At 42.4% G+C, this 22,591-nt stretch overlaps 1 protein-coding gene across 2 annotated transcripts in view; it reads left to right on the forward strand.

Annotated features, from left to right (window-relative positions):
• The window catches only part of RNF13 (ring finger protein 13), a 91,577-nt gene extending 78,335 nt beyond the window's left edge, over nucleotides 1-13,242 (forward strand). For both annotated transcript variants that reach the window (XM_050966066.1, XM_050966065.1), the window contains exons 9-10: nucleotides 9,110-9,190; nucleotides 11,765-13,242. In XM_050966066.1, coding sequence (XP_050822023.1) covers nucleotides 9,110-9,190; nucleotides 11,765-12,129 — 446 coding nt within the window. In that variant the 3' untranslated portion in view covers nucleotides 12,130-13,242. The remainder of the gene's footprint in view (nucleotides 1-9,109; nucleotides 9,191-11,764) is intronic.
• The last annotated feature ends 9,349 nt before the right edge of the window (nucleotides 13,243-22,591 follow it).

Below are 22,591 nucleotides of genomic sequence, written 5' to 3' on the forward strand. Positions count from 1 at the left end.
GAATTGGGCTACATTGTAGCACAGAAAAGCTAGCAAGGACATGCAGTTTATATTAACATGGAATTTAAGACAAAATCAAATAGATTTCAAATCTTGCACAGCAAAGGAATAATGGTGTATTCAAATGATCATGCTGAAAACAAAATATTTAACCTTGGGGAAAGTAGAACATTGGAAAATAAAGATGTGACTTGTCCTTGATGGGATCAAAGCACATGAACTATGTGGGGAGAAAAGAATTAAGTCAGAATTTTCAAGTTTGGGTGCCTAATGTTAGGGTCTAAATCCACATTTAGATATCAGTGCCAAGATTTTCAGACCTGTGGCTTGCTTACCACGTTTGAAAGTCAGCGCCTTTATTTAAACGTCTAAACATGGATTTAAGGACTAACTAGTGCTTAGATTTGAAAATTTGGACTGAATCTTCACATTTAAAAAATATGGTATATACTACACTGTAAGAGTATGGGTAATTTTAGGCTAAGGTTGAGATCCTCAAAAGTAATTAGGTGCCTAGCCTAATGAGAATCAGCACCTAAATACCTTTGAGGCTCTAGGCCTAAGTAACTATTTTCAGCTCAGTGTAGATGATGGGAGAGGACACCATATGTTCATATGTTGAAATCTAAGAACAAATCAAAACATGCTGTATATTATAGTTTTGCAAAAAGTACTCGACTCCATTGTGCCTTATGACAGTTATAATTTTCCAAAATGAAGGGCTGCAAAAGAGGAAGTGATTAGTGACATGTCATTTACATTATTACATAGTAATAAGTATAGGTCTGCTATTTACTAGAAATTTATAAATTGATTTATTCCTTCAAATGGGATTATCACTGATCCAATTACTGTTCTTTATTAGCCCATCTGCCTGGCTGCACAGTACTGTGCAGGTCTCATAGGGGAAAAAAATAAAAAAAAGTCTGCCAGAATCTTGGCAATTTTATTTCTGCATCTTGCATTCTTAATAAGTACCAGAAATACTGCAGTTCTACAGATAGATGAATGAGGTAACTGTTGAATAAATGTGTATTTATGTATCTCAATCAATTAAAAGATTATTGCATGCTTACAAGAGGTTTTGCACATCACATTTAAGTAAAATATTTTATTCATAATTTCTAAAATTCCTTGTAGTCTTTTTCCATTTCTAGTGGGTGGATGAGGGGAACATCTGCAAAATATCTGGAAAATTATGCGGTATGAGTTGCCAAGGTGCTGTACGGTCTGGGAGGTGGGATTTGGCCATCTGAGAAGAATGCAACAGGACATGGTTCTACTAATTCATAGATGTCCTGAGATCCACAGGGGATCACACAAATCCCAAGGCACCTTTGAAAGGCTGGCATGTCCTGAGTACCTTCTCTTATTGTAACATGGCTCCCTTGCCTGTACCAGTGGGGTTTGAAAGCAAAGCACAGAAATCCATGTAAATAATGCAGTTTGTCCAATAAAATCCCAACAAGTTTGTTGTGGGGATAGTGATGAGAAGAGTAGCTCTCCTAGTATTAGGCGCCACCTCCAAGCATAGAAAAGCTCCAGAAGCACAGAACTCATGTGATTGGAGGGAGAGACAATGAAAGCCTATTGATCTAGTCTTTCCCCCCATGACAGAATTCAGGCCAAAGGAGCAGATTTCCTTCTTCTTTAATCCCCTCCATAGGACAAAATGGAGGGGCATTATGTATGTCATCTTCTAGCTAAGATTTTACACAGTTTCAAAGCTGCCTAAGGGTGTCCAATTTGGCAGCTATGGGCTCGGATTCAGTCAGGATGGAAAAAACAGAGTTGTTTTGCTAAGAAAACGGTAGAACTGAAGAAGTAGGAGAGACCAAACTTGCAGTGGAGGAGCTCACCATGGCTGCAGGACTTCCACCAGAGATACTCAGTTGTGCAAGAGCGGGAGCTGAGGAAGTGGATGTTAGAGATGAGCCAAGGCAGGGGGGGTGGAGTGAGAGGTGTGACCTTAAAGGCCATTTGAGAAATGTTTTTTGTTTCGGTTAGTCAACACTATCAGATATAGATTGTACAAGAATCGCAGAATTTAGCAGACAATCTTCACTAATAAGGCTTAATTTTGTTTATCCAGTCTAAAAGTGGGTATAATGGTTGAGAACTGGGCAGCTTTCTGAATGAGTACTGTATCTTAAGGACTCCATTCACTTCCCAACAAACATACCAGTCAAATCAGTATTTTCAAGAACAATGTGCAACCATTTTTCAGGATTTCATTATTCTCAAGGAGCATCTTTTTGAGAAGAGGAAACGATCCAGTATTTTAATGCATTGTCTCTACTATCTGTCACCATCAATTGATATCCCAGATATCTGTAATTCTGTAATTAGAGAGGATCACTAAATACATTGTAACTGAGTAATAGGATCAAGAAATTAGATGACGGTTTCTAACCATCAGAGGGGTGAAGTTCTGGAACAGCCTTTCAAAGGGAGTAGTGAGGCAAAACACCTAAACTGGTTTCAAGACTGAGCTTGATACATTTATTGAGGGGATGGTATGATGAGATTGCCTACAATGGCACATGGCCCATATGTGACTGCTAGTTGCAAATATCTCCAATAGCCAGAGATTGGACACTAGAGAATAAGGGCTCTGAGTTACTACAGTACATTCTTTCCCAGGTGTCTGGCTGGTAGGTCTCACCAACATACTCAAGGTCTAACTGATCACCATATTTGGAGTTGGGAAGGAATTACACTCCCTCCCCCAGGAGTGACATGCATTCTCCAAGAGCAGCATACTCCAGAATTTTCTTGTAACACCACTTACGTTTCTAGGACTTACCGCAGATGAGACAGCAAAGAATTTTACTATAACATTGGTGTTCTACTAGCCTGAACACAGGGCCATGAACAAAGAAATCCTGAGTTTTACTCCCTGTTCTGTCACTGACTCACTATGTAGCTGGGGGGGAGGGGAGGGATCGGGGCCGGGGCCGCAGGGAGAGGGAGAGGGAGAGGGAGAAGAAAAACAAAAAAATCCACCACTGTCCTACCCCCATTTCCCCATCTGTAAAGTGGGAATGATAATACTTATCTACTTCATAGTGCTGTTGTGGTGATTAAATAGTTAATGTTGGAGCAGTGCTTTTAAAATATGAAGCACCATATAAATATCACATAGTAGTAGTAGCAGCAGCGTGTACCATGATTGCCCTGCCTGCTGCCAAAATGTGTAATGAATAGGTTATATAATTTGGTGTATTTAATAGATTTCTCCCTGAATTACTAGTGGTGACACAGAAGCACACTGCAGACATTTGCAGCACACATTCTTTCTGCTGGTCTATTATATTATATTTCACTCATCTTAGTAACTTCCATCTCCTCACCCTTTTCCATCCCAACCCAATGGCTATCACTCCACTGATATTTAACAAACCAGTTTTTTGAATTTGCCTTGCTGTGCAGAGTGTTTTGGCTCGTGTTGGTTTGTTTTATCTGGTAGTGTCTGTCATAATGCAGAAGTCAAGCAATAGATAGATTTTTTTTCCCTCCCCACTAACTGTGAAATATAACAGAAGAACTTACTGCACTAGGGTCAATGTTAGATGGATATTGAATGATTTACACCATAAATCTTAATCCCCCCCGCACACAGCAAAATTCAGTTTATCCACCAGAAAGCAATGTCTCCCCATCCGAATACAATGTGTGTTTTGGCTTCTCATCTTACATGCAATGCTTAATTTAGAAAGGTTCATTGCTTTTATACTTTTTGCTGTTTTCCTTGTAGCTGGAAAATACATATAGCAGATACCTAACACACAACACCAATGTAATCTACTGTTCATCATAAAATTTGAGATGAGTAAAGCATAATCCATATTTTGATAAAGGGGTGTGGCTGATACTGCATTCCTTGGCATCACTATGAGCATGTGGGTTGCACAAGCATTCAGGTTGCAGGATCAGATCTTACGAGAGAGACAGGAGTATACACAAATGGGGGGGGGGTTCTCCCCAGAATACCGAAGTATTGCCTAAATATTGGAGGGAGTCCTGTGTGAATGAATGCTGTAGATGTGTATTTTCAGAAATACAGACAAGCGAACTGGGAGCATGGTTAAGTCAGAAGGCAGAGGCCATGGCTACACTGGCGCTTTACAGCGCTGCAACTTTCGCGCTCAGGGGTGTGAAAAAAACACACCCCTGAGCGCTGCAAGATACAGCGCTGTAAAGCCTCAGTGTAAACAGTGCCGCAGCGCTGCTCTCTCCTAGCTCTCTCCCAGCGCTGGCGCTGCAACCACACTCGAAACTTCAAAGCGCTGCCGCGGCAAGTGTAGCCATACCTAAGAGTCAAGAATTTGGAGTTTTATTCCCAGCTTTGCCACTTATTCACCAGTGATCTCATTCAAGTCCTGCCCATCTTTATCTCACTTTCTCCCTCTGTAAAAGGAGTATTATGTTGTCTTATCCAGATGTTGTGAGTGTTTACAAAGCACTTTGAGCTCCTTTCATAGATGCTGTTGAAGTGTAATATATTCTCCATTTTCCGGAATTTATTTTATATTGAAAGCTCTAAGGTGGCAAATGCTCCTTGTTATATGTTTGTAAAGAATATTGTACATTTCCAGTCCCCCATTTGTTATTTTAATAACCTGAACAAGTATCTCTGAAATTATTATCTTTTCTTACTGCAAGGTGAGTAAGATTTCAATATTGGAAAAATGGGAAATGTGTAAAAGCTTCTTGGTAAAAATCAGGTGAAACAGATGACTGATTAATTAAAGTAGACCTGTTGTTAATGAGGTGGCTCAGTTCTTAGTTCATATTAGTTAACATCCTAAAAAGAGTATGCAGTAGTCGTAAATCATCAGGGCAGAAAAGAGGAATAATTAGACTGTCCTTTTTTGGTAATGTGAAGTATAAGCTAAGCCCTGAGTTCATTTATGTGTAAATATGTGGATAGCATCAGATTGCTACCCTACTGTCCCAAGCTTTTCTTTTATGAATCAGCTGGAAGGTATTTAAATAGGAGTTATGCTGTGTTTGTTACAAAACTGCACAGAGTAATAGGGAAAAGGTGTTATAGAAAAATAACTAACTAAGCAGATAAAAAAAAGTTGGAAATATACTAAGTGCTTCATTTTCTTTTTTAGAAAGACTAACAAAAGGTGCATTATTCCCAACAATATGCACTGAGAAAAACAAAAACCGTAACAACCTGCAATTTGTATTTGTAAAATACAACCTTGCTGTATTTTACCTCAATATTTAGCCCATCACACAGTTTTAGTGTTTGTGTACTTCTTTAGTAATTGCAGTTTATCAGGGGTTAGGTTGTTAGAACTCAACTACCATTCATTACAGAAATTAAATTTCTAAAAGAATACTGGAACTTTAATCCAGTCTGAATGTAAGGGGATTGTACATACAAGTTAAATAGGGACAATCAGACTTATAGCTCTCAACCTCCTTATTTTAAGCTTGCTGCATTGCTAGTTGAGTCATTTGGACAAAGACTCCTTATCAACAGAGTTGATGGCATCTTTCAAAAGAGTTAAAATATTGCTCTTTTATGCTCATTTGAATATATCTTGCCTAGTGTAACTTGTGTACTTGCTAGCAACCTCTTCAATTAACAATCTGTTGTATTATAACACTTTTTAGCACAATAAACATCTAACTTTTGCAACACCTTCTATGAATAACATTTGGTTTAAATAGTCCTTAGCTATAGAAGAGAATGTACAGTTCACAGCAGATTCATACCATTACTGCAGGTCAGCATCCATGGATTTTGTAGTCCAAGACAATCTTTGAAACATACCTGTTTTACCAAAGCAGACAAATCTTTGAATTTAAATATTCATTGATTGAAGGCCCCAGATATAACTTGCACTTCTTTTCAGACTGATTCCTTCTGTGTCTGATCAAAACTTCACTTGGAGCAACTGATGTGATATCTCAGATTTCCCATTCCTTCTGAACTAGGTGTATTTTCACACTATACCTCTTTATTAAATATTACTACTAGAACTTATTTTTATTGCAGTAGCACTCAAAATGTGCCAGGCACTTTTCATTTAGGAAGGAGTCTCTCCCTGGAAGAGCTTCCACCCCATTGGTAGACATGGTTCAGCAAAGGAGAGTTAAGCAATTGATGGAGAAATAGGATATTGAGCTGATGGCAGTTACAAAACTAAGGTCACTCAGATCCTTGAATAAAATGTACAATGCCAGTGCAAAGTACCAACAGGACCAGTGCCAGCTCCAGGCACCAGCTTGTCAAGCAGTTGCTTGGGGTGGCAACTCCAGAGCGGGGCGGCACTCTCAGGTATTTGGCGGCAATTCGGCGGAGGGTCCCTCACTCCCGCACGGAGCGAGGACCTCCTGCTGAATTGCCGCAGATCGCGATCGCGGCTTTTTTTTTTTTTTTTTTTTTTTTTTTGGCTGCATGAGGCAGCAAAACCCCTGGAGCCGGCCCTGAACAGGACTGCTATGTATTCTAAAAGTAGATTCACTTTATAACGTATGTAATAAGTCAGTCATTTGATTAACTTGTGCCAATTTTAGCCGATATAAAATAATGTGTTTTTTGGCCTCAGTCACACCAAGACTTTTTTTTTAAACTCTCAGACACTGCAGGTAGATTGACTACTTAAAATGCAGAAAGATAAGCACATGCATAACTCTTGGAAAGATCAGGGTCTTGGATTGTAATGGTTAACATAGTTTAACTCTTTGTTGTATTAGCTAATTATATAAATATGCACTCTTACTACTGTACCCATGAATGACTTATTCTTAAATGTAAACAGACTGCAATTATAAAACATTCAGTAGGTTTGTTTCAGTGCAAATTCAATAGAAGTTTATTACAAAAAATCAGGTCAAATGGAAAAGTAAATGTATAAATAGATACTGTCAAATTTTTCCATTATACTGTAAGAGAAATAAGAACACATCACTTTCCACTATAGTTTCAGATAAATGCAGATGAAAAGGGTGACATATTTCAGAAGTACACTATTGATTCTCAGAGAAAATATTCATTGTCTATCCCAGGTTATGTCCTGTTTTCTCCCATTTTATGATAGTTTCATAAGTATCAATCTTATCTCCGTCTGTGCCAGTTTCACTACCAACACCTTCAGCAAAAATGCCCCACAACAAAACAATGAAAAATCCACATATAAATGCAAGAGATAAATATACCAGGTGTATGATTATTCTAAATACCCAACTGCCTTTGGCTTCAAACACCAGATACCTTCAGCCATCTTGAGAAACCGTTGTTTAGTGCAGTTGCAGTTCTTGAAATGCTTTCCTGATTTTTAAAAAATGTTTCTTATGTTTATGTAACAAGTTCCAATTCCTGAAGTTATTTCAGAAGTCTGCAAAGTTGAAGCCTCCATCAGTCAAATCAATCAGATCTCTCCTTTCATAAGGCTCATTTTTCTAAACTGGCCAAGGGATTGGTCCCCCATCCATCTGCCCACCTCAGGCTCCCCAATTAATCGGATGTCATAGTCCAGACAACAAACTTAAAAAAAAATTCTTTTTTCAAAGTTTAAATAAAGAAAATAACTCCTCCCCCACGGTGTCCTCCTCACAGGCTCTTTAGAGGGAAGTTTAGACTCTTCTCTGAGGTCTGCTATTCAAAGTTCAAACTTGCAAACTAAGTTTCCTCATCTCCAAGAGAGCCTACAAGCAGGTCCTATTCCTTCCACAGCCTCCCTTATTCTGAGAAAATAGTGATTTTATATCCTGCCCACTGGGAAACTGACAAATTCCAGAAACCCTCGAAATACATTTTCCAGGACACCTTCTGGCTGGCTGAGAAAGGGGAAGCTTTTCTCTTCCATACATTTATCCGGTGTCACTACAGAGTTCATAGTCTAGGTTTGCCTCCAACTGCTACCCAAGGACTACTACTCCTCTCAGTGTTGATCCTACACCTCTGTTTGCCAAAGGGCTCCAGGAATGAGGAAGCCTGGTGCCAGAGACAACCCCTTTGATCTTAAGGGACCAGCATACCTCATTACAGGATAACGAGCAACTGAGGCAACAGTTTACTACATGTTTCAAGGATGTTACTAAATGCCCACACAGAATACCAGATTGAGAGACTAAAAATATTGTAAAAAGTAATGCTTTAAGTTGTTAGTCTGATTGTGTGTGTTGTATAAAATGATAATAAAACTGTAGATTGTTTCCTTTATGTAACTAAGAAAATACATCAGTATAACTTCTGGATAAGTTTAGAAGGGATACACATAGGTATATAGAAAAACAAACATAAGAATGTGAATCTAAATATTCATTGAGGCAAGAGAACACTCGTGTTAAAAGTCTGCAGCTTTGGCAGTACAGCTTGTCTGTATCATCCTCCCATCTGAGACAAGACCAGTGGGCACGACCACAGCCTATGTTGGGCCAAGGTCTGCAGGCATACACACAAGACACCCCATGATTCTCTGGACCAAAGCAGAGACCCCCCTGCAGTAAGTCAAATGCTTAAAAACATATGGTATGTTGAAATATGACAGTTGAAAATTGTTTATATACTGGGCAGCATACCAATAATGTAAATCTTGTTTGTGAGGTTTATATTATTTAGTTGTGTGTTTTCTCTTATGACTAGATAAGTAATAGCTCCTTGTTCATTATTCTGATTTCCTCCAGTCCTCCTGCCTCTAAAAAAAGTGGAATTCTAGTTTGTCAAATTAAAATTGGGCATATGAAGATGAATATTCTTCTGCTTGTTCTTTATCTACTGTATTTTTAATTAACATACTCCACTAATAGTTGATGCATCTATATTATAATGTAGACTTATATTTTAAATACATTTTAATAAGAATATTATAGAAAAGGGATTTCACACAAACTTGAGGAAATATGGAAACCTTATCAACCTGCACTTGAGGGGAGAGCAGATGAACATACAGTTCAAGTAAGAAGTATAATGAAAGGGACAATACAGCTTCAAAAAAAAAATTGCTGTGGATGGGAAGAGGTAATAGTTGATCTATGGATGTTAAAGAAAATATCCAGAAGAACCTATCTGTATGTGTTTGAAGACTATACAGCTTATTATACAGCTTTTAATGTAGTATTGATTCGCAATTTTCTGCTGCAGGAGATGAGTATGATGTATGTGCCATTTGTCTGGATGAATATGAGGATGGAGACAAGCTCAGAATCCTTCCTTGCTCTCATGGTAAGCAGCTGCATATTGGTTACTATTTTAATTATAGCAGTTATTTAAAGAAAATTTGTGTCCAAAACAGCAATGAATTTGTTTACTGATTGATTTATAAAAGGTAGCCTCTCAAATATGGCCCAGAGTCTACATACAAAGTGGGATTAAAAACAGACATTTATGGCTTCTAAACAGCAACAAGAGAAGGATAATCATAATGAGAACACAGCTAATCACCCAACTAATGAGTCCACCTTCCCTCAGTCAAATGCCCAAGAGTGAATATGGACCTGACACTGGTGCCCTTAAGACCAGACTATGTATGTCAGTTCAGTGGAGAAGTGCACTCCAGAGTCAGACTCTGGATAAAGTGTATGTTGGCACCAGTTCCTAGACATTTAAATGTAAGGACTGTTAGCTCAGCTGATCTCTACTGCCACAGCAACCTGGAGAGAGACAGTCTGAGTAGCCTCGATATAAACCCTTTGCACCTGGAAGCCAGTGCTCTGCTAGAAGAGCTGTAAGATGTAATAGATTCCCTGTGACCAGTTCTGCCTAGCAGGGAGCCAGCCATGTTGTGCATCAGCTGCTGGTCTTGATTAGCCTTCCTCAAATGTAGCCCCATTGCAGTAAGTGGATCCATGTCCAATAGAAAGGATTGCAGAGTCTAACTAGACACAGGTAAAAATTGGTATTGGCTATCCACACCAGCTAGAAATCCAGGCGCAGTCAGGCCCAGGACCTCCCCCAAATTGTTAACATCTTGGACAACCCCCCCTAACCAAAGGGTCAGGAGCCATCCCTACCATACCCTTACAATCCTTCCTTCAGTCCACTAGACACATCGCCTCCATCTTGTCTGGACTGAGCCTTAGCCAGCTTGCTCTCAAAGTCATACCCTCACCAGGCACTGCAAAAGGGTATCATCAGGTCAGATGAAAATGAAACATCTGATGACAGTGCAGCCAAAACCATCTCATATAGTGGCCTCACATACCTATTCTGCTCAGTGAGAGACTAAACAGGGTTTTGTAGAACTCCATACAAAAGAAACTTGAGGGCAGACAGACAAATGCCTGGGATTTCTCAGAAAGAAAGAACAGAAACATGGCATTTACCCTAACTAAGGGCCACAAAGTTAACCAAATCTTACAGTCAGAGGCTACTGACGGATCTAAAGGAATCATCAAGAACACTTGTCCTAGGAAAACATGTTAATTACTAGATGTTAAACATGACTTTATGCATAGTAGAGAAAGTGATACACCATGTTTAAAAACATATTAGTTGGTCATGGTTAACTGTAGGGTTCCTGACCAGCTAACACACCTGTCCTGCTAGGTTGGGTTGATCATCATGTTAATTGATGCATTTTCTCAGTTTAGATAAGGCCATTGAGATCAGTATAGGTGCTGTGCCAAATCTAGCCCTAGTACCAGACTAAGAGATCAAGAAGATTGGAAGGCTCCAGTAGACACCAGTGAAAATTGCCTTGCCACAACCTTCCCAGGAAAAAAAAGATTTCCAGCATCAGAAACTTCTTGAGCAAGGGTCAAATGATTGTTCACTTGAGGAAAGCTGACACTCTCCCTGCCCATAGAATCCAAAAATGGTTATTATATATATTACAGTAGTGTTCAGAAACTCCTGTTAGGATCAGGACCCACTGTGCTAAGTGTTGTCCAAAGGTAAACATGACCAATATCCCAACTGGTTTACAGTAACCAGTAACCTCTCTGAAGAGGTTCACCGGCTGCAAGTAGCACTGCCTTTTGGTTCATCTGGGGATTAGCTCTCAAGCAGTCAGATGTCCCGTCCTTTGCTTGCTCACCCTGTGGTCTCTGTCTGGATTCAGTTGCTCACTCCAGCCAGATTATTATAGTTCTCCCCTTCCAGAATATCAAAGTCCCACTGGACAAACTGCCTCAGGCAACCTTTTGATCCACTACCCAGTCTGTGCTGCTTTCCCAGTGGCTGGTAAGGGAACCTGGACTTACCCACTATTCTGGGTTCCAGCCCACATACACTCTGGCCAGCAACCACAGTCTGCGTAAACTCTAACCCTCTTGCTATTTTTCTGGCTCTTTTATACTTTTCTTCCTTATCTCCTAGCCCACCTCTGCATCACCACTGGAGCTTTCTCTGCTCCTTATGGCTATTTCACCCCTTCTAGAGTTCTTGCCAGAGTCTACAGTCCAAGGCAGGATCCGAGGGCCTACTCTCCCCCTATATCACCTCCACCTTGTACCTAGCTGCCTGCCTTGCTTTCTCTCCTCTCTAGGGAGGGACTGCAGAGTTCCTACTAACAGCCCCTTCTTGCTTTTATATAAACTCAACCTTCCCCAGCCAGCCGGCCTTCATCATCAGTTAACCTTTATTAGTCCCTGCCTCTTCTCCAGGTGCAGCCTATAAAGTTAATTGGCCAATTTTTTCCCAATCAGGCATTGTGTGTGGTTGACACCCAATCACCAGGTCTTTTAAAATCAGCATTATTTCACATAAAACTGTAACACAAAATTATAACATAACAAGAGTAACCTCAGACAGTCATGTTTACCTAGCAAATGACATACCTGTTTTGTTTCCTGACAGCATATCATTGCAAGTGTGTGGACCCATGGCTGACTAAAACCAAGAAAACATGCCCCGTGTGTAAGCAGAAAGTGGTCCCTTCTCAAGGGGATTCAGACTCTGAAACAGACAGCAGTCAAGAAGAGAATGAAGTCTCTGAAAACACCCCTTTGCTTAGACCATTAGCTTCAGTTAGCACTCAGTCATTTGGGGCTTTGTCAGAGTCTCATTCCCATCAAAACATGACTGAATCGTCAGAATACGAGGAAGACGACAATGAGGATATTGATAGTAGTGATGCAGAGGATGGAATGAATGAAGAGAGTGTAGTGGTTCAACTACAGCCCAGTGATGAAAGGGAGTACAGAGCGGCAAATACTGTTTGAGCTTCAAGACTGCTAGTGATCAATCTTATAAGAACTAAACTGTTCATAATGCTACACCTTACATACACTTATATAAGGAATACTTTCTATTTGGTGGCCTCTTTCGTTACTTCAATAGATGCAGCTCTTCATGTAGTGTTCTATGTTTTAGTCATATTACAGACAGATTTTTTTGGTTCAGTTATTCATTCACATATTTATCTTTTCAAAATGAACAGTTTAACTGGACTTCACAATACTAATGAATAATGCTGGGAGTCTCCATCAGTAGGGATATCACAGTAAACCAGAGACTCGACTCTAAATGTCAGTATCTTGTTGAAATGGGATATAGCCAAGAAAGTAGATTTATTTTCCTGATTACAGCTTGTAGGTAAGATTGGCTTATATTGATAGTAATATTTATTAAACATATGGTAAGCGCTACCCCTCCAACCCAATAAAAAATGTATATGGTGCCTCTGTCTCTGGGATTTTCCCAAAGCTGCCACCACTACTGAAAGAAGGAGGTAAAACAGTTTAGTATTCTTTTAGCAAGCAGATCACAAAGCAGGGAAACTGATGCTTTAATCTTGACAGCAGTGATTCTGCTACTTTTCCAAGTAATCCTATTGAGCTTGCAAGAGCAGTTTAAGGTTGTGAAGGAAATTTCAGAATCAGTTAGGTTTAAAATAGCTCACAGGAAAAGATTCATAATGAACATCTTATTAATCATCCCCATTTGCTGATAGCAGCTAGACTAATTTCCTATGACAATAATGCAGGGGCTGGGAGTGACCAAAACAGCAAGGCAAGCAAAGCTGTATGTAGAAATACTGAATTGTGGTAACTGTTCTGTTGATCCTCACATCATATACCTCTAAATAAGGAGCATTTTATGCTGCATTAGTCTGCTAAACTATGTATATAGATACATTGATTTTTCAAGTATTTGATTTGAAAATGAGTGGTTATAAATATTTAACAGAACTCTGTACTTACCAGTGTATCATGAAAACCTAAATTATATATAATGTCATTATAACTATGTATAATCAAAATGCAAAGATTTTTTATATGGCCTTGTACAAGAGGGATTTGAAAGAATGTTAATAAACATGTTTTCCACTTTAAGTATTACCAGGAATTTATTAAACTGTCACATTGTATACATGCTGCCTTTTTATTTATAATATAATTAAGGCCAAAGACTGATGGTAAGGTTATGTATTTAAAAAGAACCAGGAAATACAAATGTTAAGGTTCCCATCCCATAACATTAACTCACTTACATTGCACCAAAGGTATAGCACAGGATACAAAAAACAGTATAGTAATCAACATTATATGCACTGTAAGAGTGATGTTTCATAGAGAACTTTAACTTTTGTATCACTCCCTTGTTTAAATTTGTGATCTTAAAGCTCCACCAATGTAGATTTTTTTGCATGTAATTTGTGTAAAGGGGGGAAAAAGACAGAGAAAAGAAAGCCTGTGCCATTAATCACCCCTACTCCCCATGCAGGAGCCCCCTTAAAGCCAGTAGAGTCTATATTTGTGAATTAGTAACCAAATACCCAAAACCTGGGTTGAAGAGATTCCTGGTGAGGCCCCACTGTTTTCACAGTTCTAATGCACAGTGCAGTCACTCCTTCCTTGCCTACCACCTGGAAAAGGAAGTCATTTCTGCTGGACAGGTTCATTAGTAGTAAGGGAAGGTTACTGCACACTACAGGAGGAAGTCAGACTTAGGCTGTGGGGGCATGGGAGGAGTTGTGGACGAACAACGATGTCTCTCAGTCCCTCACACCACCAGGCATCCCTGGTGAGAGCAGGCAGAATGTAAGGCTTGTCCTGTATATCATCACCATGTACTTACCCAGATGCAGTTTTTAAGCGTAAATGTTATTTTCACTGTGCAGTTATTCTTCAGTAAAGTCCAGGCACACACCTAGTTGGAAGACTGAGGTTCAGGAAAAATCTAATTTAAAATGAACTCTGTCTTTTTTTCCATGCACTAAACAAATCCTTGCCTCACACAGCTGGCATGTAGTAGGCTGCCTGAGTGGCTACACCGCCTAATTGGTTGGAAGAGTCACCACCTAAGCTCAGCAGCAGTTCAACTGGCTGCTCAAAGCATTTAACTACAGTTGTTATAGTGCCTGGTTGTTCCCTGCCCTGCTCCTGCCTTGCCTTACTCCAAGTCCTGAATTTTGGGTTTGACCCTTGACTCTGGCAGCCAACTCCTGTTGTAACCACTGGCCATGACCTACCAGAGTCCCAGTCACTCACCAGCTAAACGAGGCCTATAGAACCTCCAAATGTGGGTAAAGGGATATTTTTGTACGGAAATTTTGGCTTAAACTCATGTAAGGACCCATGTTAACTCCAGTGTAGATATACCCATTCACTGATAGATTTCCCCCTCCCTTCAAAAGAAAGAGCAATCCAAACCTAAGCAAAGGAAAAGTATAGAGTTGTCTTCAAAGTTTTAATACATGATATATGTGAAGCTAAACAATTCTACCACTCTGTTTATGATACCATGTACAGCTGGCTCCCATCTTTGATGAGCATTTGTTAAAATTATGCCTATCAAATCCAAATCCAGTGCCAGTTGCCCTCAAAAAATAGAAGTGAATGGTTTAAGCTGTAGCTGTATTTTGACTGCTTGTTTAAAAAAGCATGTCAGCCTTCATGAAGTCATACATCATTCTTGAAGTTAATGTGGTAAAGTAAGTGTAAAGTTCATACATTTGAAAGCATTTGCAGCTGTTTCAGCACAAGATAATGTAGGCATACTCTGCAAGTATCTCAAGAGTAATAGAACTATTTGTGTAGCCCAAGTATAAACAGCTCTTTACAAAAGAGGGTCCCAAGCTTAGCGAGAGGTGCGTTTTGGTGGCTCCTGAAATGGGAGAAAGCAAAAGGACAGGAGGGAATGGGTCCCATGAGATTTTCAGTCCCCCCCAGGATTTATAGGATAAGCCTGAGGTCTCTTAGGATGTGGCATGTAATTTGGAGCCATAAGATCTTGCAAGAAGCACAAGATTTGGAGCCATATGCTCAGAGCCACTTCCTGTTTGCTGGTTTCCAGCAGTCAATCCTCCCTCCCTCTGCCTGCCTGGATAGGGCTGCAGCAGGGCAGCCTCTCTGGGGTCTGACACTTCCTCCTCCAATTGCAGGTGGGCCAGCAGCTGTGTGAGATGGCAGGACCATGCCCTGCTGGCTTTACCTTAAAAGGGATTAACTTTTGTGGTTATCCATGTGGAACTGTTCAGGGAGCAGGTCTTAGGCCATGGTAAGGACAGCCTCCTCTCCCCCATGGGCCTGTGGGGCTAGGGCAGTGGGAACTAGGCATTACTAGAGAGGATAGAGATGAGCCCCATGGCCTGGGCAGAGCCCTGGTGAGGTATTCTGGCTGCCTTGGGATGTGGGCCATGCCCATAAGTGGCTGTTTGCTGCCCTGTGGGACTTGAATTGGTGACTGCAGCAGCTGTTGGATGTGCGCTTGGCTGACTTCACTCTAGCTGGACACCCCCAGGAGTGGGCCCAGTTTGCCCTCCTAGCTGCAGGGTGGAATTCACCTGGTGATTCTGCCTTTTTGTTCCAATCTAGTTGGTTCTTACCCTGGGCCCATCACTGCTCTGGCGGGACAGTGGTGGCTGGATTGATCATCCTGATCTGGGACTAACATGCCCGGCCTTGGTCCCTGTTCCTGGTACAGAGCCGTTTTCTGTGCGACCATTCCCCATACTCAAGGTCTCCCCTTAATCTCTTGCAGGGCCCTAGCCATACTTGAGGGTAAATCTAACTAACAGAGAAACTGGCACTGCTGAAAACCTCCAATCGCTAGCAATAGCTGGAATGTCCAGGGTTGATGCTGCTGGTGACTTGGTCTCTCTGAGCTGCGGCCAGCAAGACTGATATAATCAGACATGATTAGTGAGGACTAATCATTTCCACTAGAAATATAGACTTGAAGGTTAATGGAATAAAGTTCTGCTTTAAACTGATGCACTTTAGTTAGAGGTTTACACACTTATGTAGTTACATTAGGGCAAATGTCCTTAAGGTAGTTAGGCCCTTAGACTGTGGAGCATAGTGTGTTCATAACTGGCCACTTGTTCCCGTGAACTTGGGTGTTAGTTCCCATAACTCCCACAGTCCCTATAACACTTACAGCACGGAGGTTATAAAAGCTGCTCCCCTGCCCTGCCCCCACCCTCCGACAAACCAACTAACAACAATAACAAAAAAATGAGCCTGTTTCCTCTTTATCTCTGCTTTTCCCGGAGGAGGAAAGGAGTCTTTGTCCATGAGGCTGCATCCGTTTAAATTCTAATTTATAAAGTGCAGGAAGACAATCCTCTGCCATTGGAAGGCAAATGACTACTGCCACCACCCCTTGCTGAGCTCTCACCCCTCCTAATGGAAGCCAAGACAGTGGTGTAGGAGTAGATCATCTGGTGAAAGATCTAAAAAAGCCCTGTGACCCATGCATTGAGCAAACACTGGATGAGATGTGGGAAGGATTATGTGAGGCTGTGCAAAACTGAGCTGGTTGTTAGCTTAATTTAGTGGGTGAAATGTCTCAGCAGAGACATTCCCATACTTTCCCCTCCAGTGTACCCGCGCTTAGAGTTAAAGCAACTCTGCTTGTCAAGTAAGGTGCTACCTCTTTGCTAGACTCTGTGCCATGATGGGGATATGAATAAACAGGGTAGCCCCAATGTTCTGTCCCTCTGTGCTCATGTGACTGTGCCATGTCCCCAAAGCAGGCTTCAGCCTTCAGTTTTGCATGGTGGAAGTCTCGGCTGTTAAATGGGAGAATCCAATGGCAGCTTTGCTGCCTCCCATGACCTAAGTGGAGCTATAAGAAAAGGCCGTAGTATAAGTGGGAGCTTAATCCTCCTTCCCAGCCAATGCCTGGATTTAAAATTTTTATTAAAGCTAATGTTAAAAAAATTTATATAATACAAAGGTTGAGAAAAGAGTGTATGTACATCTGGGTATAGTGCTTAGACTATCCACAAATACAGAGTTTGTTTTGAAAGTAATTAGATACATATAGTACATAATCAGCAATAACCCATGTAGGGGAATGAATTTAAGAATACAGTTTAGATACCATTTAGCATCTGTGCATTTGGGTACATTACTCATGAAAAAAGTTATACAGAGAGTTGGTGACGGAAAGCAAAATATATCAATGAGTGAAGATTGTCCCTCAGTAGTTGAGAATTTAGGATAGGTTGTCCATTTAGAGAAAAAAACGGTCCATCAGGAACATATCTGAGTTATTTTCCTGACTGCACTTATTACACTGCCTTACAGTATGTCCATCGCTGTGCTTCTATACCAGTCCTGCTCAAGCACATCAGACAGTGCAGGATTCTTCCAGTTAGATGGGTGTTTCATGGACCCACAGACTGACTACAGTATGAATGCACCAGTCACGTGCCAGAGGACCCAAACACTCATTCACAGATTCCTGAATGGGGAAATGGCTCAACACCGGAATTTCTTCCATGTCTCTCTCTGGCTACGTCTACACTACAGCATAAAATCGAAATTACTAAAACCGGTTTTATAAAACCGATATTATAAAATCGATTTTATGCATCCACACTAGGGCACATTAATTCAGTGGTGTGCGTCCATGGTCCTAGACTACCATCGATTTCCGGAGCAGTGCACTCTGGGTAGCTACATTAAAGGAATGAGACCAATAACTTCGATTTCCGTCCACACTAACCCTAAATCGATATAGTAATATCGATTTTAGGGTTACTCCTCTCGTTGGGGAGTACAGAAATCAATTTTAAGAGCCCTTAAAATCGATATAAAGTGCCTTGTAGTGTGGACGGGTACAGAGTTAAATCGATTTAACGCTGTTTAAATCGATTTAACTGTGTAGTGTGGACCAGGCCTCTGTGTGCCCTCAAGTGGACATGGGGAGTGCAGATCAGGTGCTGAACTGAGCAGAGCCACAGCTGGGGTAGAGTCCTTGCCCCAAATTGCCTGTGCTTGTGCAAGGTGCATTGTGCTCTGAACAGAGGCTTGTCTGTCTCTGAACTCCTTAACAGGAAATGGAATGCACTTAACTCCACTCTTGTTAGAATGATTTAAGGGAAGGACACCGGGGCTTATTCTGTCTCATGTCTCACTCACTGCCCTGTAGAAGAGAGAGATTTCCATTCCTAGCCTGGGGCACAGCAGCCCTTCACAGGAAGGGGAAGGAGTGACTTCACCTGCATGAAATCCTTAATGTGAGGAAGGCCCTCTCTTCTGTCTAGAGATAATTAACACTACCAAACAGAAATCTGCATGCACTATTCATTTCACAGCCAAGAATGTGCCTGGGTTTAACAGCAGCATAGCTAATGCTCTCTGGATTGCAGGGAAACAGATTCAGAGCACTAGCACGGGAGGCTTAGAAAGAGCCAGAATAGATGTCAACAGTCCTATGAAATCTTGGTTGCCAGAAGCTGTATCAGCAGGCAAGGGAGCACTTAGACACTGCATACTTTTTTAGCTTACACAATGGTGTTTGAGGAGTTTATGGGGGGAGTAAAGGGTCTATCTATACCAGAACCCTAAATGTGGTGGCTTGTGGTCTTCCTATAGCTAACCAATTATCCAGGATGGCCTTTTACTGTAGGTCTGTGGGTCATCCCTTTTGGGGATTCAGGGTCTGCAGAAAGGGATAGGGTTGGGCCTGGGCTGCTAGGACGCAGAGCAGTATCAGGAAGCCAGTGATCTTGCAGGTTCTGAGGCACTTAACTGAGGTTCTTTCTCGGGCCTGCCCTTTAGGGGATGAGGCTGTTCTCTTCAAGGCAAGTCTCTGTGTTAGTTTTCTTCAGGCGTCATCTGGGTCAGTGAGTTGTTTCCTTCAAGCAAGAGAGACTCTTTGGGGTGGGCTCTCGAACTACAGGCCATGTAGTGGGATGGTGACTTTCTAGGGCTCAGGTCCACAGCTCAAAAACTGGTTGAATTGGGGTTGGTGAGGCTATTGCTCTGCACTGCTTTGTCGGGTATCTGTGTCCTTACACATGCTGCAGGCATCTGTGGGTCAGCGGTCACCTAGGGACAGTCCCCTGTTCCTGCAAGAAGGACTATTCCTTCCTAACCAAATTCCACTTGCGGGAGTGTTTAGGAAGGGGCTGTCATTCTTGGGCTTGACACCAGGAAAGTATTGATCCCACTGGTTCTGTATAAGGGCCACAACTGTGGGCTATCCGTTTGGGTTTGGATGCATCAGAGATCCAGGGCATATAAGTTCTATGTGTGGCTGCCTAGCGAGAGGCTGATACAAGTGGTGAGCCATAAGCACCACAGGTTTTAACCATGTCTGCTTCCTTCCCCAGGTCTATCATACAGAATGTATTAGAGCATGCCTACAGCTGGGGATATGGATTTGTGGGCACAGCATTGTGCACTAGGTTTACAGAGGAATGTGTAATTAAAAAATGATGTTGCAACTGAGCCTCAGGCTGGATGCGATTTTGTCTTGGCACAGCAGATAGGGCATGCACTGGGGTGAGCTCATACCTCTTTTGCATGGGCTGGCACCCCATGAGGATGTGCCTGACATCACTGTTACGCCCTGAGGGGAGAATGACCTGGGAAACGTGCTCTGGGCTTCAGGTGATATGGAAGGCTAAACCGGATATTGGACTGCTGGTGGGCATGTTTCGTGGCATGGGGATAGCATGGTACTAGCTCACAAACTGCAGTTCACCTACAAAAAGGGTGGCTAGAGCCCCAAGGAAGACTAACTGGAAAATATTGATGGAGCTGGAGTCCCACAGTGGCTCAATTATCAGCTCAGGGTGCACATGAACTTTATCGAGAGGATGGAGTGCACTTCCCTTAAACAGGATTGGTTGAACTTCTCGGTTGCCCATGCAGGGGTGGGGGTGGAGGCAGTGGCAGTCAAGCTGATGCTGGCGTCTCTTTGTGGCAGGTGCCCAGAGTAGGAAGTCGCTGACTTGGGCTCCAGATGCAAAGTGGTAACACAGGGGGCAGCCTGAGGACATCTCCTTACAAAACAGGGAGGGAGGGAATCGTGTCTAACTCCCTGTTAGCAAATATGAACCAGGGACTGGGGTACTACCCCCAATGTGCTTGACAGCAATGCTGACTGGGTGGTCATGGTCCCCTCTTGCTTCAACTCCTGAAAGGGGGAGGTATGCTAGTAGAGGTGCCCAGAGACTGTCCTAGTATGTTGATTGGCTGCCCCTGCACTGGGAGCAGTAAGAAATGGCAAAGAGTGAATGGGGTGCCAGTGACTGCACTAGGCTGTCCCACATAGAACTTTGGATATAATTTGAGTAATGAAGTTGTGGCCTGCTTAAAATCCATCTGTCCTTGCCTTCTTCCATGCAGTGAGCATACCCGTAGACATATCTTTAAAAAGCTTGCTCTCTTTAAAAAAAAGAAAAAAAAAGACGGGAGATCAGGCAAACGACATGGAGTGATTATTGGTGAACAAAGGGCAGGAAGGGTTTTTGAAAGAAAGGGTATGGAGGACAGAAAAAGAATTTAGACAAGTACAATACAAGGAACAAAAGGGAGCCGGAAGAGGAGATGTAAGTAAGGGCTTGAATAGGAAGTCAGACTTTAGTCTGATGCAATCAAAGACTGGAAGCCAGCAAAAGGATCCAGACAGAAGATCCAGTGATATAGACAGCAACAGTGTTTTTGCTGGACAGGTCAACAATCAAGGTGAGATGATACCAAGTTATGGAGGAAGATTTTTAATAGGGAGAAAAGGGCAGGGAAAGGACACTAATGCACAGGGGTGGGAGATCAAAAGGGGTACCATCTAATAAAACCGTAATAATGGGGGACTTCAACTACCCATAAATAAGCTGGGTGAACATCAAAAATGGGACAATGTTTTTAGATGCAATTTCTTGATGCCGTAATCAAATGCTCCTTAGAGCAAGTTAGTCAAAAATAACCTCTCCCTTTCTCTCCTCTGTTATAGGATTTAGACCAGGGGTGGGCAAACTTTTTGGCCACTTCAGGTTTCCAAAATTGTTTGGAGGGCAGGTTAGCGGAGGCTGTGCCTCCCCAAACAGCCAGGTGTGGCGTGGCATGGCGTGGTCTGGCCTTGCCCCCTATTCGATCCCTCCTGCTTCTTGCCTTATCCTTCCCTCAGGACTCCTTCTCCATCCAACTCCCCCGTTCCGTCTCGACAACCCCCGCCACCCCATCCTCTCATTCCTGACTGCTCCCCTGGGACCCCTGCCCCATCCAACTACCCCTTCTCCCTGACCACCCCCAGGACCCCTGCCTCTGATTGCCCCCTGCTGCCCCAGCCAACCCCTCCCCCTCCATATTCCTGACTGCGCCCCCAGGACCCCTGCTCCCATTTAATCCCCATTCTCCACCCTCGGACCACCCCAACCCCTATCCACACCCCCAGCCCGACCCCCACTCTGAACTCCCCTGCCCTCTATCCAATCCCCCCGCTCCCTGCCCCCTTACTGTGCTGCCTGGAGCACCAGTGGCTGGCGGCACTGCAGCCGTGCCACCCAGAGAGCCAGCACAGGTAGCTGTGCTGCCCGGCTGGAGCCAGCCACACCACCGCACAACACAGAGCACCGGGTCAGGTCGAGTTCTGCAGCTGTGCTGCCCCAGGAGCTCGCAGCCCTGCCTCCCAGAGCACTGAGCCAAGGCACAGTGAGCTATGGCTGCAGCAGAGGGGGAACCACAGGGGGCTAGCCTCTAAGGGCAGGAGCTCAGTGGCTAGGAAAGAGGGTCCCACAGGCCTTTGCCCTAAATAATAGACAACTTACTGCAAGAAATAAGCAGTAGAAGATTACCAATATAATAAAATGCAGCATCTTTAGGAGAGGAAAGTTACAAAAAAACAAACACCCAAACCCTAGTATGGTGACATTCAGTTTCAGAGAGGGGGATTTCAAAGCTTGTAAAAATGGCACTGAAGTCAAAAGCAAAGACATTCAAATCCTTTTGGCATGGACACTATTTAAGGTAACATTTCTCAAAGTGTGAAGCATGCACCCTTAGGAGGCATGAAGGACTAGCCAAAGGGTGGAGTAAAGGAAAGCAAACATTTATAAAGTGAGGTGAGTGCAATCAGTCTGAGTTTGTAGAGAGCTTGAAACAATGGCTCTGGAATTACCCTATTCATTTCACTGGGTGCCAACTCAGATGCCACTTACACTGTAATGTTAACATTAACTATTTCACTGTTCAATGCATCCCAAAAGAGGCACAGCATTACTTAATGAGTAGTGCAGATGTATACATTAAGACATTCAGGCCTTTATCAACACATTAGTAGGATTACAGGGAGGGGAAGAGGGACACAACTGGTTCAATTTTCCAGAAAAGAGGGAGGGTTCAGATTTCAAAAGTTTAGGAAACAGATTTAAGGAAACAGTGGAGAGTCTCAGATGGCATGCATACCTCTGAACAAGGCAAAAAGTAACCCGGTATGGCTAAA

Source organism: Gopherus flavomarginatus, chromosome 8 (assembly GCF_025201925.1).
Source record: "Gopherus flavomarginatus isolate rGopFla2 chromosome 8, rGopFla2.mat.asm, whole genome shotgun sequence".
Taxonomy (NCBI): Eukaryota; Metazoa; Chordata; order Testudines; family Testudinidae; genus Gopherus; species Gopherus flavomarginatus.